This window comes from Cephus cinctus, unplaced genomic scaffold (genome assembly GCF_000341935.2).
Source record: "Cephus cinctus unplaced genomic scaffold, Ccin1 Ccin1_scaffold0935, whole genome shotgun sequence".
In the NCBI taxonomy this organism is placed as follows: domain Eukaryota; kingdom Metazoa; phylum Arthropoda; class Insecta; order Hymenoptera; family Cephidae; genus Cephus; species Cephus cinctus.
In genome coordinates, this window is record NW_014333502.1 from 241,400 (window position 1) to 260,200 (window position 18,801).

The window sequence follows — 18,801 nt, forward strand, 5'->3', positions numbered from 1 at the left end:
GGTGTCACGGTCCAAATTACATTCAGGGGAAAAGACAAATCATTTGTGAATTCTTATATATATATGCATATTTATAATTTTATAAATCTTGTTTAATTCTTCAATGTTACTTTCCTCTTAGTTTGTTAGTCTGACGTATTTCTCCTTATCTTTTTGATTCGTGAACAACAATTTCGGGATTTCCTCTTTGTTTTTCCTCATATCCTTTGCTGCCTTTTATGTATAGCTTATACCATACATAAAACATATATTATGTTATCCCTTTGTTGCCGACGCGTTTACTAGAGTGCACTACCCTTCGTAAAGATTATTCATAATATACAGTCTAGATGAATATCGAGAGACGCGAGATAATCGACAAGGTGCCATAATAATAAATAATAATAATTGAATAGTGCGAGATTAATCGAAATTCTTTTTTCACGCTAATTATTTAATAACAATAATAATAACGTACGTACTACTGCATAATATTATAACTGTAATTAATGATAATGTAATTGCCAACAGTTAACAATAAATTAAATAGTATTTGCGAGCCTGTACAATTTGTTTAACAATACTTTATTGTTCGGCCAATCGCGATACATTTTTAGCTTAGGAACCACAAACATGCGGTTGTCATGCGTAAATGCTAATATAAAATGTTTGTTTTTGTATAACAATACAAAGTACAATATTAGTATACAGAAGTAGTGTATATCTACTGTAATGTATACCCATAAATTAGTATATAATAAAATATAATATTAAAATATACTATTAGACGAGGAGGCAATGATGGAGGAGAAAGAGGAGTAATTTTTATCTATTCCAAAAAAAAATGAAGGCCACTTTTCTGTAACGACGAAAATTTACAAATTTGTTAATAAGTCGAAGTTATCAAAACAAAACTTGTTTCCTTTGTACACTGGCCATTAATTAATAACTATTGTGCTTTCTTGCTTAAGTAGTGACCTCCACACTGACGTTAAGACCGCGTGAATAATTTTCGGGCCATCTTATTACGGCTTATAATGTAATACAGTTCCCGATGTGTACGAAATCGTTGACATAGCTATACTATAAGTGTATCTTTATTCGCAATCGGACAAATCTGCATTTGACTTCCTCTCGTGTCCATTGCGCGCAATGCCACGCGCATTTAAATGTATTTTGAAGTATCCCTATAAACTGGACTCCCAAGATACTCTAGGAAGGAGAAACTTAATTTGTCACTATCCGTTCCTTCTCGGTTAAGCCGTTTGGACGTTTTTTGGATTCAGTGGCTCCATAACAGCTGTTTTAGTCTTTTGCTGCGCGCGTCTCTTCGCCCGCCTCTTCTTTGCCTTGGACTCCGCTCCAACGGCCAGGAAGTTAGTCTGGAAGTACTCTTCTATCTGCAAGAGTGTCTTCCCGTGTGTTTCCGGTAGCAGTAACCAAATGAAGACTACGGCCGCCAAGGATATTCCGGCGAAGAACCATTGTATTTGGTAAGAACCTTTGTTTTATAGGAAAAAGAAAAAAACAATATGGCGTCATACATTCTAGATCATCCAGAAAATATTTTATCTTCCAGTTATGTTTATTACCTCCTAAGAAATCCTTAAGGCTTCTGTAACTTTGTATGGCTGCAAACATAAGCAAGTTCGCTATCGAGTAAGAGATTGCATGAGCAATTCCACGTATTTCCGTTGGGAATAATTCGGCAGTCATTGTCCAGGGTATCGTCAGCATTCCGATCATGGAGGTGCAGACGTAGAGAATGAGGCACACAACTGGTACCTGAAATACAATTTATGTACACAATTCCTGAAATGTCATACGATAAATAATTGAAAATTGAATTTTTCAGATAGGTGTCTCGTGTTTACCAAATGGCCGCTCGTATCACCATTCTTGTTCTGCAAAGTGAAGTAACCGGAAACTGACATACAGATGCACATTCCTAAAGCGGATATTATACAGAGAGGACGTCTCTTGTACCGTCTTAGTAACCAAGTATTGACCATCGAACAGAGAAATCTTGTGACTCCTACCAAAATAGAAGCAAGGTATTCATCAAATTTTGCACCTACTTCCTGGCAAGTAAAAAAAAAAACAAAGTTACAACATAGTCAATGGCGAAGATATATGCTTTAAACGTTAAAACAATAAAAGTCAACGAACCTGGAACCAAGTGACTGCATAGAAGAGAGTGATGTATATTCCAGAAAATTGTTGGAAGAAGAAAAACAAGAAGAGGATGAATATAGGCTTCCATCCAGTGGGCTTTGCAAAGGCACGTAATTTTTGCGAAAAATTGCCACGGTTGCTACGTCTCTGCTCGCTGCGTTTAATCTCGTTTTCCTTCATCAAAGAATTGAAATGCGCATCGGCCGCACTGGCTTTACCGCTCTTTGTATCAAGTCTGTAAAACCTAAATCAGGAAGAGGGTCGTAACACTTGTCCTCGATGTGAATAAACAAGGAAGAGGATCTACAATATGTCTACCATTCAACGGAAGCCTTGGCTTCTTCCGTCCGGCCTTTAGAAACAAGCCAGGTCGGCGATTCGGGTAGGAACTGTACGAAAATAACAGGTACGACCACGTAGATGATGTTCAGCCATGCCGTGAGCCTCCAGGTCAAAAATGCACCCTTGACGTACACCACCACCATACCCAAGGAAGCAAGAGCTGGTCCAATTGATATCAAAGAGCCACGCAAGTCTGGCTTGGCTACTTCAGTGATGTAAACTATAGCTGGTGATGTGTTCATGGCTGTGGCCAGGCCGGACAAGAACCTGCCTACGAGGATCATGGGGACGTTCGTCGCAGCAGCTATCAGGATCCATCCTAAGATGCAAGGTATAGCACCGATTTGGAGTACTTTTAGCCGGCCGACTGGTTCCATGATCATACTAGCTATCAGAGCACCAATGGGTGTACTGAGGACGACTATACTAGCTGCAATGATAAGCGTGTCAGTTGTAATATAAATGGTCTTCTCGATATAAAGAACATTCAGGATCTAAAATAAATGTATAACGTATATTACCTATCCAGGAAGTTTCTGTTTTACTGACTACTAACTCTGAATCAGCTGCTTCTAAACTTGGAGTCAATATTGCAGAATACGCCATGCTCAGTCCAATAGCAAAATGGAAGGACACCACACCCATGCAGGCGAGAATCTATAAGGCGAGAGAGGAAATATTGGTTTTATGTAAATAATTATATTTTTCTTCACCTAATTTGATATACAACCAATTCTTATTTTACTTCTTATATTATTATACTTTTCGTACCTCGGGTATAGACTGCGCCAGTCGAGTTGGCTCGACAAAACCTTTGTTGAGACTTCGACTCGATACAATTGCATCTTTAAAAGCCTCGCGCTCGTTCTCCTCGATATTTTTGGAAGCCTCGCCTTCGACGCTGGAAGTCAAGGTTAAACGAAACGTTTATAAATTAATCTGTTTCTGAGAGCAGGTAAGTTATCGACTGTAAGTAAAACGCCTGATGATAGGCAAAACTCCTTTCGCGAATAAGACTACCACAGATTAGCCTATCCTCAGGCACTTTATATAAGAATTGATACACACTGGAATATCGTGTACTTATTAATAATTCATATTTTTACTTTTCCTGTGTCTCCAACAAGTTTTGCTCTTAGTACCTAAACCGGGTGCTAGATGGCTATAGGTGTCGGTGAGTCTCTAATTATCCTATTCTCTATTCATATATTTATTTTCTGCGGTGTCGTTGTGACATTGTAATAATATGATAGCGACCAACGACGTGACACATGCTCTATTGAAGATTTGTAAATTTTCTCTACACCGACCGTAATCACGCGTCGCATAATTTATTATTTAAATCGTCTCATTACGACGAATTTCTTTTTGTGCTAATAAAACGCTTCTCGAAACTGACAGTCTTGCTTACGCGTGGCTTCGTACGAGGTTCATAGGAAAAAAAGACGTTCTGACTGTACGTTGACTCCTTGCCATTATAAATGCTGACTCCTTATTTCGTAATTATTGTTATACTGTTTTTTGTTTTAACGGGACTTTGAGTTCTCGTATTTCATGGATGACGTTGCTTGACGTTTATTATAATAACGATCGTCAATAGGATAATATCTGAATCAATGACGGATCGAATTTCGATGCAATATTAATGACCCTTCGTCAACCTCAATCAAATTCTCGTTTAGCAAGGACAAACTCATATGTATATTTTTTTCCACGTCCCGATTGACAAATGCCAATACGCGACGATTGGTATGCTTTAATTTATTGTGCAAAGTTTTTAGCCTTAATCAGTATCATACAGGAGCCTTCGTTTCTTTGTCTCTAGGAAAATTCCAGCGGCACTTCCCTGATCTGTAGCAATGAACAAATGGAAGAGGAAGAAATAGTTTTGAATATCCTTCGATTAATTGTTTTGCGGAAGAAAATTGACGAACAATACTTCGAGCAAGGTCGGGACTATTGAATTTTCAATGAGGTGAAAAAAAGGGAAAACATGAAAAATTGTTGCAAACAGTGAAGCGGAGGGAGGAACAATACTAATTGATAATAATGGCATTTATTCGCAGTTTACGATCGCGCGCTTCGCTGGAAAGACCTTCGTTCTCTACGAGGAATAGTCATTTTTATTATTGACGCTACTGTGCAGTGACGAACGCGGAGGAGTAAAAAGTAAGTGAGTGCATACATAATTTTACTGGTACAAAAGTGCCATCCGTATAGTGTGATTTATATCCATGATATTAATAACAGCACAGTGGCAATGGTAGAATTAACTTAGAGGAAACGGAGACAAGATACTCCGTATTGTATCTATGCTGTCTTACATAATAGATACGGTATCGTCGACATTAATGAAAGCCATGAAAATGCATTACTCAAGTTCAACAGTCATTTATTGCAATGGATATATGTATGTAATTATTTTCGAAAGTCTACGACCAATTGTTGAAAAATGTATATTCATGGCTGACTATTATCAAACAATGATAAAGAATGACAAGACAACAATTATAAATAAAGTTACTAATTGGATATTTACGTTGCACGTAGATGATTTATGATAATACAATGAAATCCCCCAAAAACACTTACGTGTAAAAAACTACGCCAAGTACAGGAGTACTGTGTATTCCTCTAATAAAAAGTATTGATATCAGATTATGGAGGCCAAGTACATAAGTCACTACATGTTTGCCTATTATATGATCTAGCACTGGCCCATCATTTTAATTGTATTTTCAAAATTTCTTATAATGTTTTCACTACTCTCTTACATTACTACTGCTTCCCGTAGTTGATTATGATTTAATGGTCATTTAATAATTAATAAAACTTTAGGTGATTCCTTATCGAGTACTACTTGGCGGGTTCGTGCATTTCTTGACATAAATTCGCGTTCATTATGCCAGTCAACAAACTCAAAACCAATGTCAACTTTCTATATACAGTTCATTCACAATAACTCGTCAAAAATAATCACGGTAAAAGCTTAATAACAAACATACAGTTTTAGGATTTATGATAATACAATGAAATAATAATAAGCAGAAGCCTGTATTCCGCGCAATAGAGCGATACAGATAAGGCAGATATCAAATTCAAATATTATTTTAAGCTTGATAATCGAGCATAGTACTATAACTGTCGGTGTGATTATTTTTCATAATAAGTAATCACAGCGTTGGGCATCCTATTCTAATGTTATGAAATTAAAGAATCTACTTAATCGACTAGTAATGATTAGATTAGAAAGATTTCATTTGTAAAATTATATATCTTATATCGGGATCCATCTAATTAAAGTTCTGTCGAATAATATTACGATAATGATCGTGCAATTACTTTGAAGTAATGCCAGATTAGTTTAAAATTTGAAATTTGCTGGCGTCATCTGAATCTCCTTAACAGTTAAACATGGACAATATGGCGTCCTCGGACGCGTCATGTTCGAAGAACAGTATAGAATTTATGGTCAACGTCTGGAATAGTCAATGATTCCTTTGAGCCCAAAAGTCAGCAGAATAATTCATCATAATCAGCATCAACCACGAGCCTTAAGGTTATATTTGTCAATGCTTTCAACTCTAACCTATTTGCCAAATGTTAAGGCGAAAATAATTCCATAGCCTAGAGCGACATGTTTTTAATCCAGTCAAATCCAACGATAATCAATGCTTAATATCGTAATGGCAAACTCTCTGACTATACGCTGTTTAATTTTATTTTTATTGTAACAGGCAGTAATGTCATTATATAATTCTCGAATACTGATTAGCGAGAAACAGTGCCTGTGTAGAACTGGACTGAGGAAACAAAGTACGTTTGATTGGCAAAATTTTATGACTGTTGCCATGGTTGCAAGACTCACGATCAGATGACTACCACATGCTCTTGATCTCTTAGCACTGTTTCTGATAAACATAACCAGTCGTTATGTTCTACAGAAACTGTGCTGAGGGCATTAATACATTTGATTGGTCAAGTTTTTTCACTATTCCAAGATTCACGATCTAAAAGACTAGTCAAATGCACTTTTACTCTCTTATTCTCGGGTAGTGACATTAGTTGCCATCTTCTTACATACCTAAACGTAAGTCGCCTTAAAGAGTGTAGACTATAGTACTTATTCTGCTGACGCAACTAATATTACTGTTTGCTTATCATTGTTATCGTTCTTTTCCGGAAGCCAGAAGCAATATAACTATTTTATTTTAAATTACTCATATAAAATTGCCATGGAACATAATAACATTGTCCAGATCAGACTATACTGTTATCTCAGGCTGCTTATATTTTTTATATTCTTGTCCCACAGGCTAGTCAATGGTGCCAAGGATTAATCACGACGACCAAGAATTTCAAAACAAGAACTATGAAGAATGTCATTGTAAAATAGAAACTGCACGAGTATTACTTATGGACAATGAGTTACTGTTAAGTAATATAATACTGGTATGTAACTACAGTGTCACTTGAGGAACAGTTCTGTTAATCAGCCACTAGACCAGCTACCGTAATTGGACTATGAACAACTTATAATTAATAAGATTGTAACCCAAGTAACATGAATGTATCTTGTGGGTGCTGCTAACAAGTGCAGTACGAATGGTAGAAAGAGTGAATGACTTTAATATTATAATTATTAAATTGGAAGGCCAGTCAAAATTGATAATAAGGCTGCTACTTAAGTAGCGTTGGCAATTATATTACATAAAGTAGATCAATAGGAAAATTAAGTGCATGATAATCTTATCTGAAAACTTCCGTAGTTATTTAATTTTGGAAAAATAATCTTTCATGCGATTGCGTGCTAATAACCTTCAATAATTTCTATTAATTAGTATGAGTTTTTTTATCCTGGAATCATATGTGAATAATCATTGATAAGATTGGTCAATATCTAGCATTTTCTATCTTGCAGATATTGTACAACAAGCCTGCCAATCATTCATGTCTATCATGAATTTATCTTTTTATGATTACGATTATCCAATGCCAACTATAACTTATACATGTCGATATGACATAGCGAAATTGATTTTAGTTTTATTAGCTGATCATAAATACTTATAAACTCTTTAAAATGACAGTTATTGCATCAATGTCATGTTGTAATAAATATAGTATCAGCTTCAGTAGAGATGTATTAAAAATTATTATGGTATAGGAATACATAAGTAAAAATATAATGGTTAGACTTATATCTTGTCAGCATCGCATGGTGTTTCAAATAGGTTGAGAATGTTTGTCGATAAAGTATTAGAGCAAAGAAATATAGAAGATGGCACGAGAGAAATTTGTCAAAATGAAAATTCCATTCGTAACTAAGCCAAGTGGAAATTTATCAGTGTCGGATAAAGAGAAGTAACCAAGAAATTTTTTCCAAAGCATATATACATAATTTGTAAAATGGTTTCACCAAATTACTTCCCAATCATTATGATTGCCAGCGTTACATTAGAGTGGGTCTGATATGTTTGTTTTGCGTCTCACCTAATCTGTAGAAAATTAGGCAAATTAGGGTAGCTAGAAACAAGGCGTGCCACGATACGAGTTCCACGAAAACTATGAACTAATCGATAATAAGGAACTATTTATGTATGTGCGATTACCGTTCATAGAATTCTTACATCCTACGGTGATACGCGGTTGAGTTTTGAAAGATTGGTGGTCTTGTCATCATTTCTATACTCTTATTGTCATTTTATTAGAAACAAAATTCGCTTATGAACAATTGTACATGTTGTTACTAAAAGAATTTATATTACTTTCCGCATCAGTATGACGTTGATTGTCATATCATTAAATTCGACTTAACTGACCATATTGTTGCGATCTTTGTTATCTAAAATCTTAATGAAATTAGTCGGTCCACGACTAGTGTTTCTTTGACAGTTGGCAAACAATACATTCCATAACAAGTCACACGGTGGTTTCCATAGAATAACGTAAACATATGCTAAAATATAAAAATAAAATATAATTCAATGTAAATTACGTATATGTATAGTTAAAAGAACAATATTTATCCATAAACACATGTGGCCTGTTAGTGACTTCATCGTATTTGATCTGCCAAAAAATACACCTCGAACTCGTGGACCGAATATACGTTAGAGATAGCCAATGTTTTTTTTGAATGACAAAGATAAATGATACTTATCTTGATTTTTTGTAAGATAAAAATAAAAAATGATTACATTAGTATTTCGGTGCTAAGTAATGTGTGTATATGAAACTTTGAAATAATTTTATGGGAATTAATGAAGCTTTTAATATGAAGTTACTTCACTTTAATTATATAGAAGTGCTGCTGCTAATTTGAGGAACTTTGGTGAGCACGTGAAGATCAGCTGTTTAATAGTTAGCTGAAATGGTTCTGCCTTCACTCTATGTCCTACTCGTTCCTTTTCCGTGGTTCAAAGACCTTCCGTGACGTCACGTGTAGCTGTGATATTAGTGGGGGATACGCACCAAGGAAAAGAACCCCTGATTCGTTTTCATGGAAGACTATCTTGTTGTTAGAAGGGCCAGAACCTCTGGCTTAGGTCAGTATCGTATAGATATTGCGTGAGTTGTATCATTGTATTAATTTATTGTTTCTGTACTTGGTATTTTACCAGACGCCTGCAGGGAGAAAAAAGAAGATATAACATAGCAGAGACGGATGAATTTTTAAAAGAAATTTCTATATAGGGACTGACTATAGATATTGCTTAAATTGTATCTTTGACTGTATTAATTTATTGTTTCTGTACTTGGTGTTTCACCAGACGCCTGCAGGGAGAAAAAAAAAGATATGACATAGCAGAAACGGATGAATTTTTCAAAGAATTTTCTATACAGGAACCGACTCAAATATTTCCTGCACTTTATCAAGGCTTCGTGTAACAGCTGTCAGGAATAGACTGGTGACCTGCAAGCTTCAGCCTTAGGAACGTGGCAACGTGGTAAGGGACGCCATTACAGGAAAAAAAACTTGTTATGGCTGAAAGCCACAAAGAAAAAGGGCTGTCAAGAAACACCCACCTACTCCAGCAAGTCTTTGAAAATCAGCTGTTGGATACTGGAAAGGAACAAAGGGGAATTTCGAGCCGTTGAAGAGAGCAGAAGTGACGTAAGTTTCGACGCTGTATATATGAGATTTTATTCTGGGACAAGGGGGGATGGCCCCACTGACAGACCTATCTTTTCATGGGATAAAATCTAGAAGGGTCTGGAATAGTGGCCTATGGGTTCTCTCTTGTTCTGCCCTGTTTGAAAAACCAGTTTGAAAAAGAAAGGAACATACTGACAGGAATAAAGAAAGAGAGGAAAAGCCCGTCCTGGTTTTCATTTTGAAATTCTACGAAATTATCTTGGATTTTTCTTTACAGACAGAGAGGACACGACAGAAAGGGATTCTACCAAAAGCTTGACAGTATCCCAAGAATCAGAGGATACCCACTGGAACAAAATTTCTTGCAAGCAGCAGGTTGGCAGGTAGAATTTTTGTGTATGCCTATGGATTGCAAACATCAGGTGCAGATGCTCTCTGACATATACAATTTATTTATAGGTAGTTTAAAGAAATGAACCACGGATCAAGACACACGATGTTATACCGTGAGAAGTTTTCTAGATTAAGGGTTGTTGCCCTCCCTCACACAATATTGATTCTCAGAAGTACAATGGCTTCCACCGGCCGTCCATAGCAACCTCGCGGCTTTATCGTGGCAGCCATCCAGTACCTATCTCTTTATAACGTATATAATTCTCCATGACTTTATGCTTCTTCCTCCCTACCCAGAGTCTACGGCTATGTGGGTCAGTGTGTTATTATCAAATTCATCGATTAATATTATTCCTCAACAGCAGATTGCGCACGGTAACATTAGATACAGTAAAAGTCCACGGTGCTCTAAGGAGGAAACCTTCTCCAAACGACAGTTCACGTTGACCGCCATTACCCAACATATCCGACAACGATCAAACTAATGTCACGATCAATATCTTAGCCTAGTTTCCGTTTATACATATTTATTATTATTATTTGTATATCTTATTTCGACAAATGGCTATTAGTTTTCGTTAGATACCAGAATACCCGAATTATGAACGTTATTTTTTAATTAGAATTTTCTTTAACTCACCTCAATGAGTAGGGATCCATGATGATTTCTTTGGCTGTCTAGATTATTTTTTATAGTACCGTATGCATATATATGTGTCTTGTTAGCGTGTTAACGTTATAATCGACCCTTATCTGTTATCAAGGCCGTTGCAAAAATCACTGTCCTCAAATATTCTCCTCTTTCCCAAAAAAGAATCGTCAACTCCTCCGCTGTTTGTCCTGCCCGAGCACCATTTCACGTTCCTGCGAAAGAAACGCACGGAAAAATGTTGATTACTTCCTGGCGTTATATCGAGCGTTCTTTGGCAATAAAACGATAAGCAAACTCATATAAGGAAAAGATTACTTTGACGGAAGGAACTGTGTCTGTGAGTTGGGCTTAGTGGGCTTGTTGCATTAAGCCACTATGGGCTTAGTCGTTGTCTAATCTGGCTTGATATTTTTTTTTTTCATTACTGTTTTTTTCCTCACTGATCGAAGCCTTACGAGATTATCAAATCACAATGTGGATTTTCTTGCAAAAAATATTTGTACGTTATATACTCAGGATACTTGAATACCTGGAGTTTCATATTTCTTTCTCTTTTTTTTTTGTTGTCCAGTGAAATTTTTGTAGATTTTCGACAGACGCGTGAGTTACTAAGCGCCCACCTATTTCACCTGTTGCATAATTAACGTGATTACGTGTAGCAAATTGCAGACGGATTGATAAAGCGAAATTATGATTATAAGACGGAATGGAGAAAAAAAATATGTAAAGTTAATCGATAAGGTCTCAATGGTGCGTGTACAGCTGGTCGTTTGACCTAGTGGAAATGAATGTAATTTTTTTATTGATTAAAATGCTATCGATGTAAATAATAGTTTGAATTGTGTGCCAAATAAAAGATTGACTTTGATACTAGTAATAAATAATATCACAATTGAATTGTTCAAAGTCCAAGGAGTAAATAACAGCTGGGACTTGCGAGGTCTTATTGTGTATGGACTGTAGGAGATTGTGTAGTAATCATAGTCTAAGGTAGAGTGAAACTATGGAAAATGGTTAGCGCAGATATAATGACACTAGGTTGCATAATGACGTACTGACATAATCATGACATTCCAATTACAATTGCATTGGATCCCGGATCGATCATTGTACCTAGTTTATTCCATTGAAAGTGAACAAATCAAAATTGTCACAAGTATCACAATCAATTCTTCTATCATCGTCATTGACAAGGGTCTTTATCGATTTTGAAAAAATTCGTTAACTCAAATCCCCATTAAAAGTTGCCACGCATGTATACTTGGTGACAATGTTCATAAATATTTTTCAAGCTGGACATAAACTTACCTGCTTTATTCACTCTCTGATTCTTCTTGCAGGATGCAGTCAAAATCTTTCTTTGCAAAGCGACGGAAGAGACTCGTAAGGCGTGGAAAATAGTAAACGAGACTTCACTCGCGTGGAAAACTGTTATTTGGAGAAAGGAGCTAAATGGAAATTTGAAGTTACGTCGTTGCTGCACAAATGGATTTTTCAAATCTGAGAAAGTGTATTCACGAAGATACGCAAGAGCAAGTTAATTCGAGAGATATGGACTGAGAGATTGTCTTTTTTTTTAAAAAAAAAAACAAATTCTCCCACGTCCTCTCGGTGCGGTGGCCAAACCACTACTGACCGCCGTCGTCTTGGAAGTTTCGGACGATCCCTGGCGTTGCGTGTGTTTCATGCTTGCGTATGAGTATCAACTGTAGTCAAACTGTGCACGACGTTTATCTTTGGTATTAGGGTATCCTTTGTCAGTATGAGAGGCTTGTGTAGTCTATCCACGTGTTTAAAGCGTCTGTTTGATAGATGAAGAACAATGACGTCATCTAGTAAACTAGACGTGACTATGGAGAAAAATTTAAACAAATGATTTTGCACTGGAACAATATATTTTTATATCTCAGTATATATTTACGTTGTTTTTTAGAAAGGAACGTGTGCGATTTGCTGTTCTAATTATTGTTTGCGAACTGTTAAATAAAAACAGTGGACTTGTCAATATACACTCTGTTCATGCAATTCATTAAATTAATAAAAACGCAAGTGGATGTGGTTGGATTTTTAGTAACTCTTGTGATGCATCAAAAATTATATCAGGATCTACTTTACCGATACTTTGTATTTTACGGTTTATCGACAGAGTACGAAGCACTGGGTTCTTTTTTGAAAGTTTTCCACTAAACAAACAAAATTCTTGCTTCAATTGGTGCCATACAGTTACCCAACTTATAGCTAACGATGTGGCTTTGTGACGTAAATGTCTATCCAGTTTGAAAAACCGGAGAACAATGTTATCGGAATGAATTGTACAGATTGTTAATTGATACAGATAAAACTTTTTTATTACCCGTTCATATGTTAGAATTGAGTCACCTATAACTGTTGATTCGTATAATATATATTTTTCAAGTTTAAATGTCAATCGCGCTTTCCATTTATTCTATTTATTTCACCGTGTAAGAGGTACTGATCACTGATATTTTTCATCTTTCAGATGATGCCTAATTGATCCAGCGTAAATGGTGTCAACTCCTGCTATAATTATCACGACGTGAAAAATATCCAAAAGGAATATCCACGAGATTCGAGAAAACTTCTGAAGAAGAAATCATAAAGGCCATCGTCTATGGAGCCATCAAGAAGCTCTTCGATCACGAGGATTGACTATATAGTGTCGCGGCTAATTTATTATCGCTTTGTTAAGTTCAATTGATCACTTGACTCGAATTGACAAATATTGAACAACTGTTTACGCAAAGCCGCACGTCTATTCTATGCGATTGGATCGCGTTAGGATGAAACGCAATACACTAAGGAGAAATGATGTACAGAGATGACCGTAACGCTTGTTTAAGAGGTATTTAAAAACAATGAAAAAAATGTCATAAAAATTATCAATAAAAGAGAGAAATCGTATGCCTGAGGCGAGTTTAGAATTTAATTTGTATAAATGCGTGATATATTTATCCGAATAGCTACAGATAACGTTTGTCGAGCAGATATTAATCCCTTGTAGCACGTGAACGTCAATGGTGCATAGTTTTTTTTAAGATCAACAATCTATTTCCGTATTATAAGTTACCTATTAGATTAACGAAAAATTCAGTCACGCTAGATTATCGATTCGAGATGAGGATCTTTGCATTTTTTTATAATGAGATTAACATAAGTTTAGTGGTGTAGTGGAGTATACAGTTTTCGTTTATTGGACAGAAGAGCTTACATAATTAACGCTGTTTTTGTTGATTGATGTAGGTAAACAATTTTGTGAAGATTGCACCTAATGCTTTTTTTTATCATGGACTTTCTGAGATAGGGCTGCGAATTTGTAGCGTCTGGGCTTATTGCGACAGCGATTTGCCTGATTGACATTGACACTGGTAAGGTTAATGTCAGTTTCCATTTAGCTGTTGGTTCTTCTGACGAGTCGCATTGGGATAAAAGTTCTACTTCATTCTTACGATAGGACTCACCCTGTGTCATTCATTATAACTTGTGAAATGTGCACTGTAATATTATAACGCGTGTTTAACTGTGCGTCTTGTTGAAATCTTCTTTGTTCACTGAAGTGTCTGACTCGTTTTACTATTTTTGGCAACGATCCTAGATACTAGAATAGAACCCGTATGTCGTCGTGGATATTTTAAATATGAAAGAAAGAATCGAAGAATTGACAGTCATCGTGAGTTTTAACGTATTCACTTTGTATTCGTTTACGAGAGATTTTGGATTAATTGACTAGGAGGATTTTTCGTTTAAACTGTGGAGTCGGTTTATTTCTGTATTTTACTCTGTCGGTTTTAGACTTGTATGGTTCATGGTACGATTATAAATGTTCAATACAACAAAGTGTTATCAATGAATGACGTTACGTCATAGTTTAAATCATATTCCATGTATGCTTAATTATAATGGGTCTTTTTTACAAAGTTTGTTGCCTGTTCTTTCCTAATTAATTTTATGTAGTTCAGTCTTTTTAATATCTAAAAAAATCGTTTGAGCTGACGCGTTTTATTAGATGAGTTGCGAAATGTGAAGCGTGAGTGCTGTAAAGTTTTATACTAAAATTGTCCGCTCGATGGGACAGCATCAATTTTGCTTGAATGCGTGGCGCCATCTCTGAAACGATTCGTGAATCTTCTCGATGTATCAGGAAATATAATGCACTATAGTAGAAACGGTTGTAATTGCTAGGCGCATTTAAGTTTTTATGTATTGGTTAATATGTATAATGATGTTAAAAAGTTGATAAAGTGATTTTGAAAATACATATATTGTCATTATTATTTTATATATGTTATGAATAAAGATTTGATGAACATTCCAGTTGAATTGTGTATTCATTATTATCTTTGTTACCAAATTATCAGGGTAGGACCTGCGCGCGCAGCTTGAACGGGCCGCTCAGGCGCGCCGACTATGCTGCGGCTCATTGCCGCTTCAGGTATGGTACGGTGCGTGTTGTTCGTAGCGCTTTGAGTGCCTCGGTGAGTATACCCAGGCCTGACTGGCGTAGTGGGGAAGCCAGGGTGGCACTGGAACTGGAGTTCCAGTTGTGCGTTGCGATGGTACGTCATAATTGAACTTCTTCCTGCTGGCTGGTTTACTTGCAGTGTTTAACGTGGTTCGGTTTAGCTATGGTTCAATTTACTAGTCGGCGTTGAGATCCTGAAAGATGGGCATTCTAGTTTTGGTTAAAATCATTGGTGAAGCCACGTTAAGCATTGCACGTGGACCAGGCACGTGTCGTTCAGGCTTTCGCTCACTATTTCATTCGCTGTGCCGCTCAACTCCGCTCATTGTGAGGCTCAGTGTCACTCGGCACTCAGCATCACGGAGAGTGACTCCAATTCTGAGTGGCTCGGTGAGGAAGCCAGAGAGATAGTGAGACTTGAGTTCCGGTTTTGCATTTCTGACATTCCGTCATAACTCGTGTAGAACTGAACTCCTGGGACAGTGGCTCCACAGTTCTGCTTTACATGATTTATGTCGCTATGTCATAGTGTAGAATTAGGACTTGAGTCGCCATTCAAACTACCCTCGGGTGTCTTCACTGGATCCTCAGGACTTAGAAGTGGACCTGAGTGGTGCAGTGAACGGTAAAGCGGGAGGACCTGAGCGACCCTGGAAAGAGTTCAGCTACGATGCAACATCGTGATGCAAAAATGGAATTCCAGATGTACAGTGCCTTCTGGCATTTCTCACTATGCTGCTTAGGTTTGGAGATGTTCATCGAGTAGCTCAGAGCCACGAGGGAGACAGTGCCGGTGCCCATGCAGTGAGCGGGAACAGAAGGAGAAGCTGGAATGTAACAGTCGTTCGCAGAAATCGATGGAACCTGTGCCCCTGGTTACGCCTTGTCGCTCGCAACTCTAGCAGCAACGGCGTCCCAGCAGAGAAAGACTCAGTGAACGAGAACCAAGCCAGAGCGATAAACTGTTCATTGTCACGACCAAGTCGAAATCAAGATTTAACTGGTAGAGCAAAGAAGCTCCCGACAAGTAAGAATGACAGATTGATTTTAAATTTTGCGAGATACTTCAAACTCAAACTCTACTTAAAAAACTGGAAGTTACGTTATGCTACAATACTAGTCTTCTCGCCCAACCAATTAGATTTAGATTCACTCACTGTGATGCTGAGTGCTATGAGCAACACAGATGCACAGTGAGTGGACTAGAGCGTCACAGAGAACAGAACAGTGAGAAAACCAGAGCAGCATCTGCCAGATCTACGCGCAATGTTTCACGTGGCATAATCAACAACTTTAATGATGACTACAATACTCTCAGAGACTTTAAGTCCGACTAATAAACGAAACTGAAACTAAACCGAACCACGTTAAACACCCTGAGTAAGTCAGGCAATTGGAACAGGTTCAGTTATGACATAACATTGGAGATGCATGTCACAAGTGAAACAAGCTCCACTGTCACTCCCGCCTGCTCACAGTATCGCTCAAACTTAGCTTGCCCAACGTGAATCGCTCAACGTGCTGTGATCGATCCGAAGCCTGCCGCGTTGCGAGCAACAATGATCCGGAGCGCTGGCGTGCCGAACTTTCAGGAGCGACGCATGCGCAGCAGCGACTTTACTTCTGGCGCCATAACTTACTGTGTTGACTTTATTACTTCTTGGGATCCATTCTGTTTGTACTGCTGTGTACTGTGGGTTGTATGTTGGAGTTTTTCAAATTAATATTTTAATAATACACTGTCTTTAATGGAAAAAGTTTTAAAATACAATGCGCAAGTGTTCACAAACCCGGAAGCTGAGTAGACTTGAGTTCCGGTTTTGCATTTCTGACATTCCGTCATAACTCGTGTAGAACTGAACTCCTGGGACAGTGGCTCCACAGTTCTGCTTTACATGATTTATGTCGCTATGTCATAGTGTAGAATGCCGGAGCGCTGGCGTGCCGAACGTTCAGGAGCGGCGCATGCGCAGCAGCGACTTTATTTCTGGCGCCATACCTTACTCTGTTGACTTTGAGACCCACAACCTTACTTCTTCGATTTAAAATCAATTGGGGATAGAAAATAAGGCCTAGAAGTTCAAGTAGCATTACAACTCTTTTATCATGGTACGAATAAATCTGAATAATTATCTACCATTGTTCCCATTCTGAGTTTGAAAGCGCCTGTCAGTATGTAATCCACCTTACATAAGTCGAGAATCTGTACAGGTTAACAAAGAGATGGAGCTAGTTGTAGGGTCCAGGAGAGACAAACTATGGAAATACATACTTGTATTATTGACTGAAACGTTGTTATAATGCTAATTATTATGATAATGCTAGTTATTAAGTAATTTCCTATAATTTCTTGTGAATATCTTTATAATGGTTTAAGATATTGTTCGGATAAAAAATGCATTATTTTCGAAATGTTGATAATGTAGGTAGCAGTTTCAAAGAATTGTTCGTGTCTGTGCTATGAAACATGGCGGTGTGGAGTAGCATGTTGAGACCTGCGGGTCTGATTATTACAAAGAATGTTAAACTTATACCAAAAAACTTCATTCAAAATGGTACGTACTTATAATTAATAAAATTTTGTGAAGTTAGACGTAGTTTTTTGTCATGTTTTAACCGAGTATTGGAGAATACACGTCTATTTCGTTACGCAACAGTGAGTAAAGTATATTCAGGAACGTATACATTAATATTTCGATTGGGTATCGTTGGTGCCCTACGTCTTATTATGCTTTATTATGTAATTAATTATTATAATTTTTATTGTAGTTCCACGCAGAGCCATGTCTGATCATGAAAGAACGCTTCCAATTATTCCAAGTCGTTGGCAGTGGGACAAGACCAAAGATTTATTTCACTTCTATTTTCTGATTGGTGCGATTCCTTTGAGTCTTCTTGTTCTATATGTTAATATCTTCATAGGACCAGCTACTCTACAGGAAATACCAGAAGGATATGAACCCAGCTACTATGAATATGAGAGAGTCAGTGAGCATGAATAAAAATCATTTGTTAAATTGGTCAATGAATTTCTTTAAAGTCATCACTTATTACAGCATCCGATTTCGAGATTCATAGCACGTTACATCTATCCAAATCCACAAAAGGAATATGAGAAGTACATGCAGTACGTATATGTACAATCAGAGTTGGCAAAGCTACGCAAGCTGTACGCTGATGTCAAGAAAGCAATTAACCAGCACGCAGATCACGAGGGCGTCTATTATTACAGTTACCCTGCTAAATATCACAGAGCTGCGAGACATATGGAGGATACCATAGACCCTACTCGCGGAGCATAATGTGATACACTTTCTCTTCGATATGAAGTGCACTCTATCAACAAATAATTTCCTATGCTAGCAGTTCGTAGTGAATAATTAACAAATTGGGTATGCAGAGTACTAGCCTACCATATGAAAATCTTTTTGATCACTTTTACTTAGGAGAGCTCTTAAGTGCAAGTAACACTCATGTTACCCTTAAACAGAATCATGTATATTAAGTGTATGTACCCGTTGTTATTAACAGAATAAACAGTACTACTGAAATTCTGCATTCAGATATTCTTATTCCCTAATGCAATCACATCTTCATTTGTTCCAATCAAATAATAATACAGGGTTTTGCGAAAGTCTGTGTACAGTTCATAACACTTTAAATATTCGTTTGTATATTCCT

At 37.1% G+C, this 18,801-nt stretch overlaps 3 protein-coding genes and 1 long non-coding RNA gene across 18 annotated transcripts; 3 read left to right on the forward strand and 1 right to left on the reverse strand.

The window, feature by feature from the left end:
* Nucleotides 1-548: 548 nt before the first annotated feature.
* LOC107271351 (facilitated trehalose transporter Tret1) lies at nucleotides 549-12,778 on the reverse strand. Of its 4 annotated transcripts, XM_025088637.1 has the most exons (10): nucleotides 11,949-12,246; nucleotides 10,956-11,269; nucleotides 10,629-10,852; nucleotides 3,268-3,397; nucleotides 3,018-3,153; nucleotides 2,473-2,926; nucleotides 2,149-2,398; nucleotides 1,854-2,060; nucleotides 1,572-1,764; nucleotides 1,009-1,480 (listed from the first exon to the last, which is right to left on the reverse strand). In XM_025088637.1, the coding sequence occupies exons 3-10, from the start codon at nucleotides 10,646-10,648 to the stop codon at nucleotides 1,236-1,238; spliced, it is 1,635 nt and encodes a 544-aa protein (XP_024944405.1). In that variant the 5' UTR covers nucleotides 10,649-10,852; nucleotides 10,956-11,269; nucleotides 11,949-12,246; the 3' UTR covers nucleotides 1,009-1,235. The 4 variants fall into 4 exon arrangements, with proteins under 4 accessions (XP_015602746.1, XP_024944405.1, XP_024944406.1 ...); XM_015747260.2 differs by lacking the exon at nucleotides 10,956-11,269 and having other exon boundaries at nucleotides 549-1,480; nucleotides 11,949-12,276; XM_025088638.1 differs by lacking the exons at nucleotides 10,956-11,269; nucleotides 11,949-12,246 and adding an exon at nucleotides 12,756-12,778.
* Nucleotides 3,397-10,620, forward strand: LOC107271353. Of its 11 annotated transcripts, XR_003060856.1 has the most exons (8): nucleotides 3,397-3,451; nucleotides 3,624-3,670; nucleotides 4,322-6,055; nucleotides 6,812-6,948; nucleotides 8,802-9,044; nucleotides 9,343-9,613; nucleotides 9,873-9,978; nucleotides 10,055-10,620. It is a non-coding gene; the product is annotated as an uncharacterized LOC107271353 (long non-coding RNA). The 11 variants fall into 11 exon arrangements; XR_003060850.1 differs by having other exon boundaries at nucleotides 3,404-4,471; nucleotides 4,563-6,055; XR_003060853.1 differs by having other exon boundaries at nucleotides 3,404-4,471; nucleotides 4,563-4,665.
* A 2,235-nt stretch (nucleotides 12,779-15,013) lies between the features above and the next one.
* LOC112494896 lies at nucleotides 15,014-16,916 on the forward strand. Its single transcript, XM_025088641.1, has 2 exons — nucleotides 15,014-16,147; nucleotides 16,262-16,916. Exons 1-2 carry the CDS (start codon nucleotides 15,853-15,855, stop codon nucleotides 16,315-16,317), a joined length of 351 nt encoding a protein of 116 aa, XP_024944409.1. The 5' UTR covers nucleotides 15,014-15,852; the 3' UTR covers nucleotides 16,318-16,916.
* A 613-nt stretch (nucleotides 16,917-17,529) lies between these two features.
* On the forward strand, nucleotides 17,530-18,671 carry LOC107271352 (NADH dehydrogenase [ubiquinone] 1 beta subcomplex subunit 5, mitochondrial). Of its 2 annotated transcripts, none has more exons than XM_015747261.2 (3): nucleotides 17,530-17,675; nucleotides 17,890-18,104; nucleotides 18,177-18,671. In XM_015747261.2, the coding sequence occupies exons 1-3, from the start codon at nucleotides 17,588-17,590 to the stop codon at nucleotides 18,420-18,422; spliced, it is 549 nt and encodes a 182-aa protein (XP_015602747.1). In that variant the 5' UTR covers nucleotides 17,530-17,587; the 3' UTR covers nucleotides 18,423-18,671. The 2 variants fall into 2 exon arrangements, with proteins under 2 accessions (XP_015602747.1, XP_024944408.1); XM_025088640.1 differs by having other exon boundaries at nucleotides 17,660-17,776.
* The last annotated feature ends 130 nt before the right edge of the window (nucleotides 18,672-18,801 follow it).

Excerpts from the sequence above, each read along its gene's own strand:
- LOC107271351 (XM_015747260.2), bottom strand. The coding sequence starts at position 10,648 with ATGGATCCCTACTCATTGAG. Across the intron at positions 3,154-3,267 it reads TGGCGCAGTCTATACCCGAG|ATTCTCGCCTGCATGGGTGT; the intron begins GTACGAAAAGTA and ends CTCGCCTTATAG. Across the intron at positions 2,927-3,017 it reads AACAGAAACTTCCTGGATAG|CTAGTATAGTCGTCCTCAGT; the intron begins GTAATATACGTT and ends TTATCATTGCAG.
- LOC112494896 (XM_025088641.1), top strand. The coding sequence starts at position 15,853 with ATGCTGCTTAGGTTTGGAGATGTTCATCGAGTAGCTCAGAGCCACGAG. Across the intron at positions 16,148-16,261 it reads AGCAAAGAAGCTCCCGACAA|ATTTAGATTCACTCACTGTG; the intron begins GTAAGAATGACA and ends CCAACCAATTAG.
- LOC107271352 (XM_015747261.2), top strand. The coding sequence starts at position 17,588 with ATGGCGGTGTGGAGTAGCATGTTGAGACCTGCGGGTCTGATTATTACA. Across the intron at positions 17,676-17,889 it reads AAAAAACTTCATTCAAAATG|TTCCACGCAGAGCCATGTCT; the intron begins GTACGTACTTAT and ends TTTTTATTGTAG. Across the intron at positions 18,105-18,176 it reads GCTACTATGAATATGAGAGA|CATCCGATTTCGAGATTCAT; the intron begins GTCAGTGAGCAT and ends CACTTATTACAG.